Genomic DNA, 17,438 nt, shown 5'->3' on the forward strand with positions numbered 1-17,438 from the left:
CCAAACAAACAAACAAAAAACAAACAAAAAAATATCGCTTTTGGACAAATATAAAGGGTAGCAAATCAAGCCCTGCCTTGGAGAAAGAGCAATCTAGTCCAACAGGAAGATTATGTACGGGAAGGGAATTAGGTCATTCTTTGGAAGGTGTCTTGTTTCTGGTACCAAATTTCAGAAGACCTGTATTTCAGAGAATCACTCAGCTAAAAACTTATGTAGGTGGCCGTCTTCGCCTGGCCTTGAGGTCTAGAGTCAAAATCTGGTTTTCGTTCTTAGCTGCGTGGCCTAGGGGAGGTTCTTGCCCTCTCTGCTTCTCTGGACCCACCTTGAAAATAGAGATCATGAAACACCTGCCTCATGAGACTAAAGGAATTAATGCACAGGACCTACCTAGCCTTAAGACCTGGCATAGAAGTGCTCAGTGTAGTTTTACTCTTACTATTCTCTCTTGTACTTTCTTATATTATTTTGGAACTTTAAGGCCTTCCAATCCGTGAGCTTGGCTGGTATACCTAATCATCTCATATATAAACTTTCTTGTCTTCCCTGGCCTCGTACTTCTATTTCTGAGACTCGTGATGTTTCCTTTGGTTACTGTTTCTCCTTCCTATCCAGTCTTTCAGTTCGAGAGCACATTTTGAATTCTAGGCTTGAAGCTTGCATTTTGGAAAGGGCCCCTTCTAAAATGGTCCTCTTTGCCAGGCGTGATGGTGCACGCTTGTAATCCCCGCAACTGGAAGGCAGAGACAGGAGGATTGCGCTTCGCGGGTAGCCTCAGCTACTTAGCAAGGCTCTTTGCAACTCAGTGAGACCCTGTTTCAAATAAAATAAAATAAAGCTAAAATGGTCCTGTTCCAGAGGCTCAGCCTTATGCAGCCCTGGGCTATCAGGACAGATGGGGAGGCGGAGCTTTGGAAGTTGAGCTGGAAGGTCCAACCCTTTTAACAGCTGTGGGAAATGAGGCCCCAGCCTAGGAACCGCCAGGCCCAGCTCCCGTCTCTAGCCATGTGCCCCCCACCTCTTAACATGCCACCTGTTTTATTCTCTTGTTGTACATGAAGCTTCACAAATGTAGGTAGAGATTGTTTAGCCAGGGATGCTTGGTGTCTTGCAGCCTACAGTCTTTTCTCTTTAATTTATTAGGCTAATTTCAGAGCTTCACTGAGAGGCTAGACGGTAATATATTACAGAAGACATGCTTTGCAATACTGTGCTGATTAACTATTTTTATTACCTTTTAAGATTAGGCTTATTATCTAATTGGTGCTTGAAATAAATAATAGATGTTGCAAAATATACATCATTAAAATAGTAAGGACTGTGTTTTAAATGAAACAGTGGAGAAGCTTCTGTTTTTAAAACAGTAACCACATGCTCCCCACCCCAACCATTTTTTTACAGTTTGTTCCCAGCTACTGAGACAGCCATTCAGATCTAGTGTCTTAAAAAAAAAAATGGGGTAGCCGGGCATGGCGGTGCACACTTGTAATCTTAGTACTTGGAAGGCTGAGAAAGAAGTATCACAGCTTTGCCTCCAGCCTTAGAATTTAGTGAGATCCTGTTTCAGGATAAATAATGAAAAATAGAACTGAGGGTACTGGGGAATTGAACCCAGGGGCATTCTATCTCCAAGCTACATTCAAAGCCCCTTTTAATTTTTTTTTTTTTTTGAGATAGGGTCTTGTTAAGTTATGGAGACTGGCTGATCTCAAACCTTCAATCCTCTTCTCTCAGCCTCCCAAGTACTGATTTAGTGTCTTCTTAAGAGTAAAGAACCTCAACAGAGAGCTGATGGAATGGGAGAAAAATTTTGCCAACTATTCCTCCAATAGAGGACTAATATCTAGAATATATAGAGAACTCAAGAAACGCAGCACTAAGAATAATCCAATCAAAACATGGGCAAGTGAACTAAATAGACACTTTACAAGAGATTTGAATGGCAGATAAGTGTATCAAAATGCTCAACATCATTAGCAATCAGAGATGCAAATCAAAACTACCCTGAGATTCCACTTAACTCCAACTAGAATGGCAATCATTCAAAACACAAACAACAACAGATGCTGGCAAGGATGTGAAGTGGGAACTCTAAAATATTGTTGGTAGGATTGTAGGTTAGTGTATCCACTTTGGAAAACAGTATGGAGAATCCTCAGAAGAATGGGAACAAACTTACCACATGATCCAGCAATTCCATTTCTGGGTATCTACCCCCCCCCAAAAAAAAAGCAAACCAAACTATCACACTAATGCATGCATATCTATGTTCATAGCTGCACAACTTACAAGATGTCCATCAACAGATGGATGGATTACAAAACTATGGGATATGTACACAATGAAATTTTACTTAGCCATAAAGAAGAACAAAATTACATCATTTACAGAGAAACGGCTGGAACTGGAGAACGTCATGCTAAGTGAGATTAGTCAGTCACAAAAAGATAAGAAAGCGGATGCTCTCCCTAATATGTGGAAACTAGGGAGAAAATGGATCATAGGACGAAGTCTAGATGAAGAAGGAGAAACCAGAGCTGAGCAAAAAGGTTGCCTGCGGGTGGGAAGAGGGAAATTCTCTAATGTGTATGAGGTACATTAAGAAACATATCAAAGTCAATGACTAAGCCAAGCATTAGAAGGAGGGAGGGGGTAATGGGGTGAGATTTGGGGAAGGGCTAAATGAGTGATGTGTGCATGTATGCCTCTACCATCTTGTACCCCATTAAGAGCTATGACTACAATGCACCAATAAAAAAAAAAAAGAGTACAGAAACAAGCTGGGTGTGGTGGTGCATGGCTGTAATCCCAACACTTGGGAGGCTGAGACAAGGAGGGTTGCAGGTTCAAGGACAGCTTTGGCAAATAGTGAGACTCTTAGCAACCTAGCTAAGGTTTGCTTCAAAACGAAAAATAAAAAGGGCTGGTAGTGTGGCTCAGAGGTAGAATGCCCTGGGTCCAATCCCCAGTAGAGAGAGAGGGATGGGGAGGGAAGGGGAAGAATTATCTTTCCTTGGAAAGTGGAATATTACATTGCTTATGGAATAATTTCTAAAACCATATAAGAAACTTCTCTTTTGTTTGCTTTTTAGGACACAAGATGGTGAAACAGCCCAACCCAAAGAAGCCCAGCAGAAACAGGGCTCTCCACACCAGGAGTGGTTTACCAAGTACTTCTCCTTCTAAGCTGATCCTTGTAAACTCCACAAGGAGGACATTAGAAAAACATTTAAAACATCCAACATCTGATGGGATGAACTCCACCCAACCAACCAAACTGACCTTTTATGCAGTCTCATTGTGACACCGCTTCATTTTAAAATCCCTGATATTGAAGGTAAAACAGTGTTATGCACACATTGCAAATGGCATTAATGTTCCTGATGAGCTACACCATTGTATTTCTCGTGTCCGTGACATCACACCCCACGGCGTGGGGTGTCAGCCTTCATGATTCCCATGGTCTGCTTTAAAGGCGGGTTCCTTTTTCCTTAGGATATGAGTCAATGCTGAAAAGTGTTTTCCATATAAAATTACATAATTCTAAAATACACATCTAACCTCAATAGAAAGAGGATAAAATGAGGTTTAAGATAAGCAAGAAAGCCAGTTAAAAAAAAAAAACACTACTAGGAATAGGAATGGCGTGCTTAGACGGATATTTTGAATTTCTGTCTGGGACAGGCAGCAGATTACAGAGGGGATAACATCTACCTCAAAGGGAGCTTTGCAAGGAGTAAGCAAGATGATACAGGTAAAGACACCAACCTTGGAATTTTCCGTGACTAACTAATCGTGCCTTGCCCTGCCCTGCATCTTGGTCTCGATGACTGCCGTGTCAGCTTGGTCGTCTGTGAAGGTTTCTGGACTCGCTGTCCTCTGGTTTTTGGGTCTGGACCATTTGCCTCCTGGTCTTCGCTTCCCCGTTGCATGGATGCTCAGTAGGTCGAAGGGCACTCGAAACAGCCACTCACGGTGCTGACCTTGCTCTTAGTTCACAGTGAATTGTCCTACTCGTCAGAGCAACATGGTGTGACAATACTCAATACAACTTTTAGTGGGCGAAATCCTTTCTCAGTCCTTTGGTGCTGGCCTGGTAAGTGGCCCACAAACAGATGTTCATTCTATGCACTGTCAAATCTTTGCTCTTTGAATAAAACTTTAAACAACTGGGCAATAAAAATGGCGTGACTGGTGTTGCTTTTCCACTGAAAGGTAAAATTAGACGAAGACAGAGTTTAGACATAGGAAGTTCACATTCAGCTCAATCAGATCATCTGCACGCAAAAAGTAGCTGACTGCGTCCTTTGTAAATGTCAGTTTGAGAGAAACAATTAAAAATGGAGACTCACAATTAAAGGCAGATTTACCATCTAACAAAGTAAGGAGCCAATGGAATATTTTTTTTTTTTTCAGAGCTGGGGACTGAGCCCAGAGTTTTGCACATGCTACTGGGAAGTGCCCCAGTCCTGAGCTACAGCCCTATCCCAAGGCTGAGACAGGAGGATTGCAGGTTCGGAGATCTGCTTCAAAATAAAGAAATAAAATAATAAAATAGAGCTGGAGGTGTAGCTTGGAGATAGAACTGCCCTTGGGTTCAATCCTCAACAACACACACACACACATATGCATGCACACAAATGCTAGTATTCACCTAGCTTGGTGGTACACACCTGTAATTCCAGTATTCGGAAGGCTGAGATAGGAGGATCACAGGTTTGAGATGAGCCTCAACAATTTAGCAAGGCTCTCAGCAACCTGAGACCCTGTTCCAAAATATAAAACAGAGCCGGGTGTGGTGGCTCACGCTTGTAATCCCTGCGCTTGGGAGGCTGAGACAGGAGGATCACATGGGTTCGAAGCCAGCCTCAGCTACTTAGTTAGGCTCTCAGCAACTTAGACCCTGTTTCCAAATAAAACATAAAAAAGGTCTGGGAGTATAGCCTGGAGGTAGAAAGCCTCTGGGTTCCACCCCCAGTACCACCAAAAACAAAAACAAACAAACCAAAATATAAAACAGGGCCAGGGGGTGTGGCTTGGAGGTAGAATGCCCCTGGGTTCAATCCCCAGTAACTAACACACGCACACACGCACACGTGTGCGCGCGCGCGCACACACACACACAATGCGGCTGCACTAACTGCATGGTACCTGTGCAGGGATAGTATTCACTGAGAACCTGCATCTGTTTGCTTTTGTCTTTGCTTGGGTTGTTTGGTTGGGTTTTTTTGGTGCTAAGTATTTAACCCAGGGGCATTCTACCTCTGAGCCACGCCCCCCTTCTTATTTTGAAAACAGGGTCTAAATTGCTCAGGCTGGCCTTGAACCTGTGATCCTCCTGTCTATGCCCGGCAAGTACTGGGATGACAGGCACGTGCCACCCCAGCTCCTACATCTGTTTTGACTCCTTGCTTGTTGTGAGTGAAAGAGCTTATTAAATTTTAGATTCTATCCTACAGTAACTTTATTGTTAAGGACTCTGCATGCTTCTGTCTTACTCCAGTACTAAAGGAATAGATCCTAAAGAACAAATCACAAAAGCGTGAAAAGTAGTTTTTGTTTGATATTAATAACCATCCGGAAAGTTTCTAGTAACTTACAACCTTACCAACAATAAATGAAATTCCGACTTTCTGTGCCCTAGACAATACTGACTAGGAGAAAGAATTTTTTTTTTTTTTTTTTTTTTTTGCAGAACTAGGAGTTGAACCCAAGGGCCTTCTACCTCCAAGCTACAGCCCTATTATTATATTTTTTTCCCTTTATTTTGAAACTGAGTCTAAGTTGCAGAGGGTTTAAGTTGCTGAGGCTGGTGTGAACCTGTGATCCTCCCGACTCAGCCTCCCAAGGACTGGGATTAAAAGCATGCATCACCACACTTGGCTGCAATAGTGGTATTGACCTACTGTCTCTTACTAGATAATGAGAGGCCCCTACCGCTTGCCATCCAGTCATCTTCCCATTACTCCTCTGCGAGGAGTCCAGGCAGCATGACGACAGCCAGCCGACCCTGCTGTCCTGGTGTGCAGACTCCCCCTCACCTCTGGGGTCCCAACCTCACACCATTTCCTTGCTGGAGGCATCCCAGGGAACCACTGCTGGAACCTTGAGCAGCTGGGCCACACACACCCTTGCGCAGATGACAGCCGGTGCTCAGCTGCCCTTCAGGACACTGCGCCTTGCCGTGTTGGGCGGCGAGGGAGCAATCCCGAGTCCCCATCCTGCTCGCTCCTTAAATGGTGGTGACCAGTGCTTCTGTCAAAGCCCAGGAGAAAGCTGCACAAGCGTGTTTATTACTTGTAGAGGAAGGATGCTGACTATGATGGAAAAGGGAAGGGCTCCTCAGAGAGGTGGTCAGAAAGAACCTGTGTCAGGTTTTTGACTTTGGTTGGATTTCAGGGAAGGTCTAAGGGAAGTAGAGTCACTGGAAAGTGGATGAAAGACGGGGTGATTTTATGACTGGGTGGCTCCAAAAAGCTTATCTAAAGGGAGCATCTAGAGCCGGGCGTGGTGGCGCACGCTGATAATTCCAGCATTTGGGAGGCTGAGACTGGAGGAGGATCATGGTTTGCAGACAGCCTCAGCTACTTAGTGAGGCCCTCCGCAACTTAGTGAGAATGTTTCAAAATAAAGAATAAAAATTGGGGCAGGGGGTGCAGCTCGGAGGTCAAATGCTCCTGACCTGAAAAAAATAAAATAAAATTTAAAAATAAATAAATAAATAAAGGGAGCATCTATGGGTACATACTTAAGCTTCTTTTTCAGTATTTGACTAGAATAAGAACCCTGTAATTGGTTAAAAAAAGAAAAGGAGGAGGGTAGTAGTTGCTCGTTTTAGCCAGGATGGTTGGTATTTTGCAGGTGACTCAGTCACCGTTTCTGTGTGCGCCTAGACAAAATTAAAGTGGGCCATTTTGTCTTCATCATGGCCTTGGAGCAACGCCAGGAGAAACATGGCTGCAGTGCTGGGTCAGCCTCTGGACCTCAGGGAAGTGTTCTCCCTACTATTCCTTTCCAAGGAGAGGAGGGGGAGACAGGAGCCCAAGGGCTGTGCTGCGCTTTGACAGACACCTGTGGAGGGACTAAGGAAGATGAGGCCGAGGAGGGCCGGACGCCGGGATGGCTCCAGGCAGTGCTGGCCAGGCAGGAGCTCAGCCCACGCGTTAGGAGTCCACTGGGCAGCGGGCTGGCCTCCCACCACGCTAGGTACCAGGTGCACCACACCCAGGCTGGGAGTGGCCAGCACAGGTTTTCACACTATGCCTCCCTTGGTAGCTCTGGGCTGGGGCAGGGGTAGAGCTGAGCAGTGCTCCTCCAGTCTCCAGAGGCCCAGAACAAAATGATCAGCAATGTCCAGTTAAGAGGTTGGGCGGAAGAGGGAAAAAGAAGGGAAGATAGAAATGTCTAAGATACGATGTACTTATTCATATTGTAGCCAACCACTTAGCCAAGCATGAGAGGGAGGGACGGGGAAGGAGTGGGATGGGGACTGGGTGGAGGCTGGCTGGGTGATGTGGGCATTTATGCCTACACAAGTTTTTTACCCCATTATGATGGATAAATACAATGTACCAATAAAAAATTTTTAAAAATGTCTAAGACAGAGACCAACAATCCCTGTGAGCTTCGGGGACGACCCAGAGACAGATAGGAAGACAAAAACCACAAGGGTTAAGCCCTAGACATGGCAACTAGTCTGGGATCCAGAACATGTGTGAAAGGCTGGCCTGACACAGGGCAGGCACTCAGCAGCGGGTCAGGAAGAGGAAAAATGCCCCTGAACCTGTGGGCAGACAAGAGAAATGCCAGAGGGTGAACTGGGACTGCTCTCCCAGGACACAGCAGCTCAGAGACCCATGTTCACAGCCCAGTGAGAAGTCACTTAAAAAGATAAAGATGTTTGTTGCCAGGTGTGGTAGCACACACTTGTAATCCCTGCGTTTGGGAGGCGGAGATAGGAGGATCGCACAGGTATCGAAGCCAGCCATGCTGGCTTAAGAGACCCTGTTTCCAAATAAAAATAAAAAAAAAATAGGTCTGGGAGTGTAGTCCTGAGGTAGAAGGGCTTCCAGGAACCCCAGTACCACCAAAAAACTTAAATAAATAAATACAAAGATAAAGATGTTTGCAAACTGACAAGTTTGAAAAATTGTTATTTATTTGACAGAGAACTTTTGAATACATGACAATGACTTGTATATATAGTAATTCAAAATATTTTCATGATGCACCAAGTAGAGAAGTTTCTAATCTTTACACCAAAGATTTTTATTACTGAAAGACTGTCCCAAACTTAATCATTATTTAGATTTTTAACAAGAAATCTGAAGCTGCCAATCAGAGCTTCTAATTAGCATTGCAATGACTAGGTTGAGCCCTTATATGAGTAAAAACAACTTTTACAGGCTTCATTTAGCCTCAATGAGGGGACTCACTGGTCTCGGTCTGGTAATCATAGGTCCACACACTAAACATCATACACAGAAGCACTCCAACAAAAATGGGTTGTAAGTATCACATATAAAATGAGTAAAAAATATCATATAAAATTTATGGTCTCGCTGGGCATGGTGGCGCACGTTTATAATCCTCCCTGCGATTGGGAGGCGGAGACAGGAGGATTGCACAGGTTCGAAGCCAGCCCTGTTGGCTTAAAAGACCCTGTTTAAAAAAAAAAAAAAAAAAAAAAAAAAGATATATAATAGGTGTCTGGGAGTGTAGCCCGGAGGTAGAAGGGTTTCCTGGAACCCCAGTACCACCCCCCAAAAAATATTATGGTCTCATAATATTCCTGGGTCTCATAATATTCCTGGGTAATACCCCCAATTCTCATGCACGTACGATGCAGAAGGGGGCACAGAAACAGATACAAACCACTAACCTACCAGGAGAGCTGAGCAAGGACAGGGCCTGGGAACAGAGGGAGCGACACGCGGAGGCTTCGTGGACCAGGAGGCATCGGGTCTGACCGGGCCCGCGGGTGCGTATCGGTGTAGGCGGGAGCCATCTGTATGGCTGGACAGAGGAAACGAGCAGAGACATGAGCCTCGGACCACAGACTCTTGAGAAGACGGCTGAGTGTGGGTACCAGGTAAAGGGATGTGATCAGCAAAAAACTGCAAGAAACAGAGGGAAGCCTCATCCAACAGGAGGGTAAACACCTCCCAATGCAGAGGCTCCCGTGCCCTCGGAGCAGTGAGGAACCTAAGGATCAGCCTGTAGGTCACCCTGGACCCGAGGTCCTGGTCCTTGGGAATCAGATTCACGAGCAACAATCTTCCCTAAGGGGAATGCTGTCCAAAGAGTAAAACAGAAACGACACAAGCAAACGCAACTAAAAAGTAAATGAGACCTCAGAGTAAGATCTGACCCAACTTCACTCACATCCCAGCTGTCAAGCTACCGAAACAGGGTCTCCCGTGACCTACACCGATCCTACCACAGAGCCCAACACTTAGCATATCATGCTCCTGATACACCCCCCCAAAGACAGTAAACACCACACAAAATAAACACCCCAAATAAAAGCCAGCGTCCACCTAGGGATTTACCAACCCCCTTCTGATCCATCTACAAATATCCGCACCCTGCGATGCTCTGGAAGCATTACAACTGTTGCATTAGATTCCTCTTCTTGAGGTAGTTCAAAGTCTTGAAACAGGAACTTTACATAATTTTTTACACTACCGTGGGTGGGCAGTTATAATAAAAGGCCTATAACCAAACTCTATGACCCCAATTCTCAGACCATTATAATTTTTCCCTCAGATAATGTAACAACTGCAAAGACAAAGAGATGAAGTCATACAAAAAAAACATGCAAATAAAAAAACACAAGACTCTGTCATCAAACTTTCCTAAAAACAAATTCAACTCTGTTTACCAAAAGCTATAGGTATTTTATAAAGTACTGAAGAAATGAACAGCTCATAAAAATAGGGGAAAATTTTTAGGTGGAAACAAAACGGACACCAGTTTGTTCTCCAGTAGCGTTCTTCCAAAATGCCACGTCCACATGAAGGACAATCAGCAAAACTGTCTGTCTGGGGCTCCGCGCGGGCGGGAGCAGTCAGGTCTGCTTCAGAGGCGCTGGGATATTGGCAGAGGCCTGCTCGAGGTAGGCCAGGGAGCCCTGAGGGATGTCGGCGGGCTTTTTGGGCTGCACGTTGATGTCCTCCAGCACCTGCTGCCAGTGTCTCAGCTTCGTCAAGTGCTTCTGGACCAGCGCGTCCTTTCGCTGCAACTCGTTCCTCAGTTCTGAGACGTCCTACAGATAAAGTGGTAGAGTAAGTCAGAAAAATTCAGGGACAAGGAACACAGTTCCTGCTTAGTTAAGAGCAATGAGAAGCAAATCTAAAACCAAGAAGCCCATTACTCTGTTTGACTCCACTATCTGAATAACAAAGCAATCCTTCCAATGGAAGATGTCTGCCTAACACCAAGACTTTTTTTTATAGTTACTTTTCGTATAGTAATTAGTAACACAAGTCATAAAACTAAAAATGCACCCAAGACCAGTCAGGAAGAAACCAACTTCTTTCTCAGCCTGGTCCCCAGCCACCCAGCTGCACTGTCTAAAATCTACACACAGCTGAGAATCGGAAACACAGGCTAACAACTCTAAGACTCCACACCAGGCCCGGGGCAGCAGCGTATGCCCAGAGTCCCAGGAAGCCGAGGCACAAGGACCACATGCTCAAGTTTAAGGTTAGCCTGGGTAACTTCATAAGACTGTCTCAAAGAGAAAGGGGGTGGTGGCAAGGGATGCAGTTCGGCATCCCCGGTCCTGCCCAAAAGATATCGCTGCTCAGTAATTCCAGACTACACAGTGTTAAAAGTCAGTTTCAAGAGCGTTTTTTTGGAACTGGGAATGGAACCTAGGGGCGTTCTATCTCCAAGCCACACCCCAAGTGCTATTTTTATTATTTATTTTGAAACAGGGTCTAAGTTGCGAAGGGCCTCACTAAGTAACGGAGGCTGGCAATGAACCTGGGATCCTCCTGTCTCAGCCTCCCAAGTACTGGTATTACAAGCATGTGCCACGAGGTCCAGCTGTTTCAAGAGTTTTTTTTTTTTTTATGAACACTAACATTAAATCCATTACGAAGATCTAGTCTCCACACCTCCATTGTTATTTAAGTACTCATATCAGGAAGTGATCTGGCAAGACAGACTATAAGAATACTATCCCACCATTATCCTTAACAGCTGGTTTCATGGATGAAGAGCAGCTTTCTGATTAACCAGCCAGCCTGTGGGGGTTATATCAACAACTACTCAAGACCCATAAACTCAGTTCAGTGCTTCCCACTGAAGGCATCATTGGCCTCTGTGGTGGGAGGAGTCCTCCCTCCTCCAGTGAGGTGACAGGTCCTTATTGGATCCAGTCAGTGCCATTAAAGCTTCTGGGTCCTGTGGCAACCCTAACACATTTCCAAATGCTCCAGTTTAGAAGGACCCTTGGTCAGATCATTTACTTTCTGACTCCTCAAGCACAGCTGCGTATGTCCCTTCCTGTCTATATGGCCCCAGTGAGGCAAATGGGCACACAATCACAGTGGCGCTCCAAAATGCACCTTCATTTACATTAATGGCTTTCAACCCTTCTCACAAGATAGAATTTCTCTTTTAAGAATCTCTTTCCAGCCAGGCGTGGGGGTGCATACTTATAATCCCAGTATTTGGGATGCTGAGACAAGAGGATTGCAGACTCAAGAACAGCCTCAGCAAGTACTGAGACTCTCATCAATCAGGTACTGAGACTGTTTCAAAATAAAAACAAAATAGGACTGGGGGTGTAGCCTGGAGGTGGAATGCCCATGTTCAATCTCTTTCCATAAAAATCAGTGTGTAACAAGTAGGCAGAGCTGCTCTGTCTGACACTCTGCCCTCCACCTTGCGATCGTTCGGGGCGTCTTGAGCGCTGACAACCAGCAGGGTTCCATGCTAGGGTATAAAGCTCTGCTGTAACTCACAGGAAGGTGCAGTTCATTTAAAGCATAAGTGGAAGCACCTGCTTCCTAAAAGTTGAGAAGAAACTGAGTTTATACCTCTTTGATAACTTGCTCTGGTTTCTGCACAGACAACTGCAACCTTTTTTGTAGGAAAAAACATTCTGTCTGTCTTGCAATATCCAGAAATTTCTGAATACACTGATCAACACCTTAAAAAAAACACAAAACATTAAATTAGGAAGACTACATATCTATTTCCCACATAAAATGAAATCATAATATTAAAACAGCACTTTCTCAAAGACGTAATCTGAGATTTTAATCTTGGTTATAGCAATAATAATGACTCCAAACTTTCCATGTGTTAACCAACATCAAATATCAGATAATTTGTAGCTTAGTACGGTGATACTTTCCTGTAATCCTACCTACTATGGAGGCTGAGGCAACAGGATTGCGAATTTGAGGTCAGCCTGAGCAATTCAGCAAGCCTCTGTCTCAAGATAAAAAAAATAAAAAGAGCCAGGGATGGAGCTCAGAAGTAGAGCACCCCTGGGTTCATTAGTCTAGAGAGGTAGGGGTGCTGGCCTCTCTGGAGACAGAACACGGTGATGAGGGAGAAACACAACAGACTTTTCTCTGTAATAACTACTCAAATGATAATCACAAGCCGGCGTGGTGGCGCATGCTTGTAATCCCAGCATTCGGGAGGCTGAGACTGAAGGATCGCGGTTCACGGACAGCCTCAGCTACTTAGTGAGGTCCTCTGCACCTCTGCAACTCAGTGAGACCCGGTTTCAAAATAAAGAATAAAAAAATAGGGCAGGGGGTGTAGCCCGGAGGTCGAATGCCCCTGGGTTCCATCCCAAGACCCGCAAAAAAAAAAAAAAAAAAAAAAAAAAAAAAAATTAAAATTTGCTTTTGTTTTTTTTTAAAGCAGTTCACACTACTGGCCTTCTTTACCTTCTTTGTACCAATACAAAGAGCTCATAATTCACTGAGTGACATATCAATTAATAAACTGAACAAAGAATGAGAAATTTACAGGGACGTTCTGCAAACATTTTATTCCCTAGAACAGTTCTCAGGATACTCACAAGGCTAAAAGACATCAAGAGTAAAATCAGTAACGAGGACTCTTGCCAAAGGCAAGAACACTATCTACAAAGAGGGAACTCTTACCAGTTCGAATTTCCTCTTGATCGGTGCCATTGACATAATCCTGACTCACAAGAGAAGCAAAGCAAGCCTGTGTAGTCAAAACACCAAGAAAGATAAAAGATGTCATCACACACCAAAAATCTTATTTCTGAGTAAGACAGAATTTCTCCTAAGGTCATTCAAGAAGTTGGTAGCACAGGGTTTGTACACGAGATGACAAGTTCTGGCACCTATGAAGACACTTGGGAAACTGAGTCCCAGTGAGTATTTGCTGGCATCACCATTTGGTCTCTCTCCTACCACCTGCCCCTTCCCCACACCTAATCGAAGGCAGGAAGGCCTGTCGACCCCCCCACCCCCTTCCCACTGATCCTTACACGACTTACATACCACCCACTCAGAATGCAGCATAAACAGTACCTCCGTAGAGAGACTATCTCTTTCTAAATGGGGACCCCTCCTGCTCATGCTCTATCCTTGAGCCCAGTTTTATTTTTTCCACACAACTAACTGACATCATCCATTCTTTCCACCCATGACTATCTGTCTCCTATGAGCAGGAGGGAATTGTACCTGGTTATCACCACTCTACTCTGAGTGCCTTACAAACTGCTTGGAGTTTCATAAAGAACATAGGTGTTTAATAAATACTTATTGATGAGTGGCCAGATGACCAAGCCCCCAAGAATTCTCTCTAAAGAGGCACCAACTGAGATGCATATATGAATCAGCCAGGCAACTCTCAGGAAATGCACAAAGACGGTCTGCTGGAGGGCAGCAGGGCTAGAAAGAGAACAGGACGTCAGCTGGAAGCAGGCAGATTAAGGCCCAAATTTAGGCCATCGGCTAGATGTGATGCCTCTCTGAGAAGCAACAAATTCCCCAGTTTCCCCCATCTGATTGACAATCACAGGAATTCCTCCTCCCTACAACAGCTCAACAAATCAGACTGCCCACTCTGTGCATTACTTTAAAAGTTGACTCCTGCCGGGCGTGGTGGCGCACGCTTGTAATCCCCGCGCATGGGAGGCTGAGACAGGAGGGTTGCACAGGTTCGAAGCCAGCCTCAGCTACTTAGTGAGGCTCTCGGAACATAGTGAGACCCTGATTCCAAATAAAGTCTAAAAAATAAGTCTAGGAGTATAGCCTGGAGGTAGAAAGCCCCCTGGGTTCCACCCCCAGTACCACCAAAAAAAAAAAAAAAAAAGTTGACTCCTGTTGGATTTGGGATATGAGAAGGATGTGCGTGCTTTGTGAAATTAGGGTTAATGTAAAACATCCCATTCATATAGCCAACCAATCACAAACTAGCTCACAAAAGCTGGGGCAACTAACTCCTCCAGTACCCAAAGGGTCACTGACAAAGTGGGAGAAAACCGAATCTTAGAAAGTTTAGCCGGGCGTGGTGGCACACGCTTGTAATCCCAGTGCTTGGGAGGCTGAGACAGGAGGATCGCGTAGGTTCAAAGCCAGCCTCAACTGGTTTAAGAGAGCCTATTTCCAAATAAAATATAAAATAGGTCTGGGAGTGTAGCCCAGAGGTAGAAGGCCCCTGGGTTCCATTCCCAGTGCCACAAAAAAAAAAAAAAAAAAAAAAAAAAAAGTTTAGCCCCTAGCTGGACATGGTGGCGTAAACTTGTAATCCCAGTACTTGGGAGGCTGAGACAGGAATCCCAGGTTCACAGCCAGTCTCAGCTACTTAGTGAGGCCCTCCACAACTTAGTGAGACCCTGTTTCTAAATAAAGAATAAAAAATACGGCTGGGGGTGTAGCTTGGAGGTAGAATGCCCCTGGGTTCAAATCCCAGTTCTGCTCCTCTCCCCCGCAAAATTAGCCTTTCCCCCTTAAAAAAATTAAATACTCAGACCTTTATAGATGGCTGGACAGTCAGTCAGAGAAGAAAATGTGTATTAGTCTACAAAAAGAATATGCTTCTTTGGATGTATGCCCAGAATAGAGCTTTGACCTGGAAAGCTAGGAGGTTTGGGTGTTAATCTTAATTTCCATAAATCCCAAATTTGGCTTTGGGCAAATTATTTCTGCTCTCTGAACCTGTTTCTCCATCAGTAAAAGGAGGGAATATGAGACTAAGTGGTCTTCAAATTTCCCTCCTCATATTAAGAGTGATTTCGCTAAGCATGGTGGCTCACGCTTATAATCCCAGCATTTGGGAGGCTGAGACGGGAGGATAGCGGTTCGCGGACAGCCTCAGCTACTTAGTGAGGCCCTTTAACTCAGTGAGACCCTGTTACCAAATCGAGAAAAAAAAATAGGCTGGGGGTGTAGCTCGGAGGTAGAATGCCCCTAGGTTCCATTCCCAGTAACGACAAAAAACAAAAAGTGAACGATCTCAAATTCCTTCCATCATGAGGCATTAAACTCAAAACTAGAACGAGAAAGCCCAAACCTTCAGGGCCGGCACCCAACTAAAAATGAAAATCACATAAGCAGGACCGATGCCAGGAGCTTCTTGAAGGATTAGGACACTGGGAGGAATGTGACCTTAAAACAGTCGGGAGAGAAACTAGGGACGTTTAACTGTGGAGCTCGGCAGACAGGTTGCGCTGAATGGATGAGCTCGACTCAGGCATGCAGAGACAGGGGACAGGCAGCGGAGACCTGCAAGGGTCCCGACACTGACTTTGGACAACTTCACATCCACGGGTCTCCAGAAATGTACAGTTCACGCGCTTCCACCAGAGGATCTGAGCACAATACCTGCCAGCCCTCATGGTGGAGCCTAAAGCCAGCGATTTCAGTTCTCGGAGAGTTTCCCATTTGTAACTTTGCTGCTGGGAATGAAAAGACCAAGTGCGCACGCGCAGCTTACAGTGCAAGGACTAAAGCGCTGGAGACGTACACCTCCCCCGAAAAACCCTCGGCTTACCTCGAATGATGACTCCAACTCGTCCACCAACGTACTGGTAGAAGGTCTCGGGGTGCCAGGCGCTGCCTGAAGAAGCGAGGCCTGGCCCGGGAGCCCCTGCGGGGGCGGCGGAGGCCCAGGCGGCTGGCCGGAGAACATGCCGCCCAGAGGAGCCGCCATGTCTGCAATGGCGTCAGAGGCCCACTGCGTCTGCGCGGGAGTCTGCGTGGGGTCACGTGGCGTGCGCGGGGTCATATGGTGTGTATGATCACGTGGTAGGCATGATCACGTGACAGGAGGCCGCTCGCGCGTCTTTTGGTCGCCAGGGAAACGGGAGGCGGTTCCGCAGTTCGTTTCTCTCTGGTTCCGAGGCCCCTTGGATTTTCCTTAAATTTTCTGAATTGGAGTACAGAAAGCATGGCTGGACGGTAAGCTGCGGTGTGGTGAGAGAGAATTACTAACTACGGAGGAGCGACACCTGTCGGGAGGGCCTGAGTAGTTCCGTGCTGGTCCTGTCTCCGCTGAACGCTAGGAGGGGCTTCGGCCAGCTCACTTTCTCTCAGGGCTCTGTTTACCTGTTGTTCAAATGTGTTGCCCATTCATTCCACCGACGTTTTCGAAGAGCTTACTATGTACCCAATATTAATCCAGTTCCTGGTTATAGAGGGAACAAATTGAAAGAGTCAAAAGGCAAAAAATAATTGAGGACCCCGAGTATTTACTTGTATGGGTTATGTCTGCTAATATTCACCTACCCGAAAATTACGCTGGGTGTGGTGGTGAACGCTTGTAGTCCTCCTGTCTCAGCCTCTCAAGTACTGGGATTACAAGCATGTGCCACCACGCCCGGTCCTTTTTGTTGTTGTTTTAGGTAGTACTGGAGATAGAACCCAGAGGCATTCTACCTCTTAACTATATTCCTAGACCTATTTTATTATTTGGAAACAGGGTCTCATTGAGTTGCAGATGGCCTCACTAAATTGCTAAGCCTGGCTTCAAACCTTCAAAACCTGCAATCCTCTTTGCAATGGCGTAGAAGGCCCACTGCGCCTGCGCGGGAGTCTGTGCGGGAGGGGGGGGGGTTACATGGCATACGCGGAGTCATATGGTGCGTGTGATTACTTGGTGGGCGTGATCACGTGACAGGATCTCCAAATGGAATTGCTGACCAGTGGTAGTCCCAATAGGCTAGCAAATAGTTCACCTATCGACTGTTGCTTTTATGATCTTGTATCTTACTTCAGTATTTTAAATAAATCCCACATCTCTTCAAGTAACTGAACTGAAAGCAGCAATGTCGTGTAATTAGATGAACATGAGTCTGCTAGCTCTGGAGGTCACCCCGGCTATCTTGTTCCACCAGGGGCCAGCTCCGTGCCGGCAAGGGCACGTCAGCCCTGGCTCCTGCTCAGTCTGTAACAGGGGGTAATAACCGCCTATCCCGTCAGGTTACTGTG

General features: G+C 45.6%; 2 protein-coding genes across 2 annotated transcripts in view; one reads left to right on the top strand and one right to left on the bottom strand.

Moving 5' to 3' along the window:
* Positions 1-3,186, top strand: part of FAM184B (family with sequence similarity 184 member B) — a gene marked incomplete at both ends in the record, with an annotated part of 132,589 nt that extends 129,403 nt beyond the window's left edge. The window contains one exon of the mRNA XM_080697269.1: positions 3,093-3,186. Coding sequence (XP_080553395.1) covers positions 3,093-3,186 — 94 coding nt within the window. The remainder of the gene's footprint in view (positions 1-3,092) is intronic.
* A 6,883-nt stretch (positions 3,187-10,069) lies between these two features.
* Positions 10,070-16,161, bottom strand: MED28 (mediator complex subunit 28; the record flags this gene model as incomplete). The annotated part of the gene is made up of 4 exons (XM_080697406.1): positions 10,070-10,267; positions 12,051-12,163; positions 13,137-13,203; positions 16,003-16,161. 4 exons carry the CDS (start codon positions 16,159-16,161, stop codon positions 10,070-10,072), a joined length of 537 nt encoding a protein of 178 aa, XP_080553532.1.
* Positions 16,162-17,438: the final 1,277 nt, after the last annotated feature.

Source organism: Muscardinus avellanarius (assembly GCF_963383645.1).
Source record: "Muscardinus avellanarius genome assembly, chromosome: 6".
Lineage (NCBI taxonomy): Eukaryota > Metazoa > Chordata > Mammalia > Rodentia > Gliridae > Muscardinus > Muscardinus avellanarius.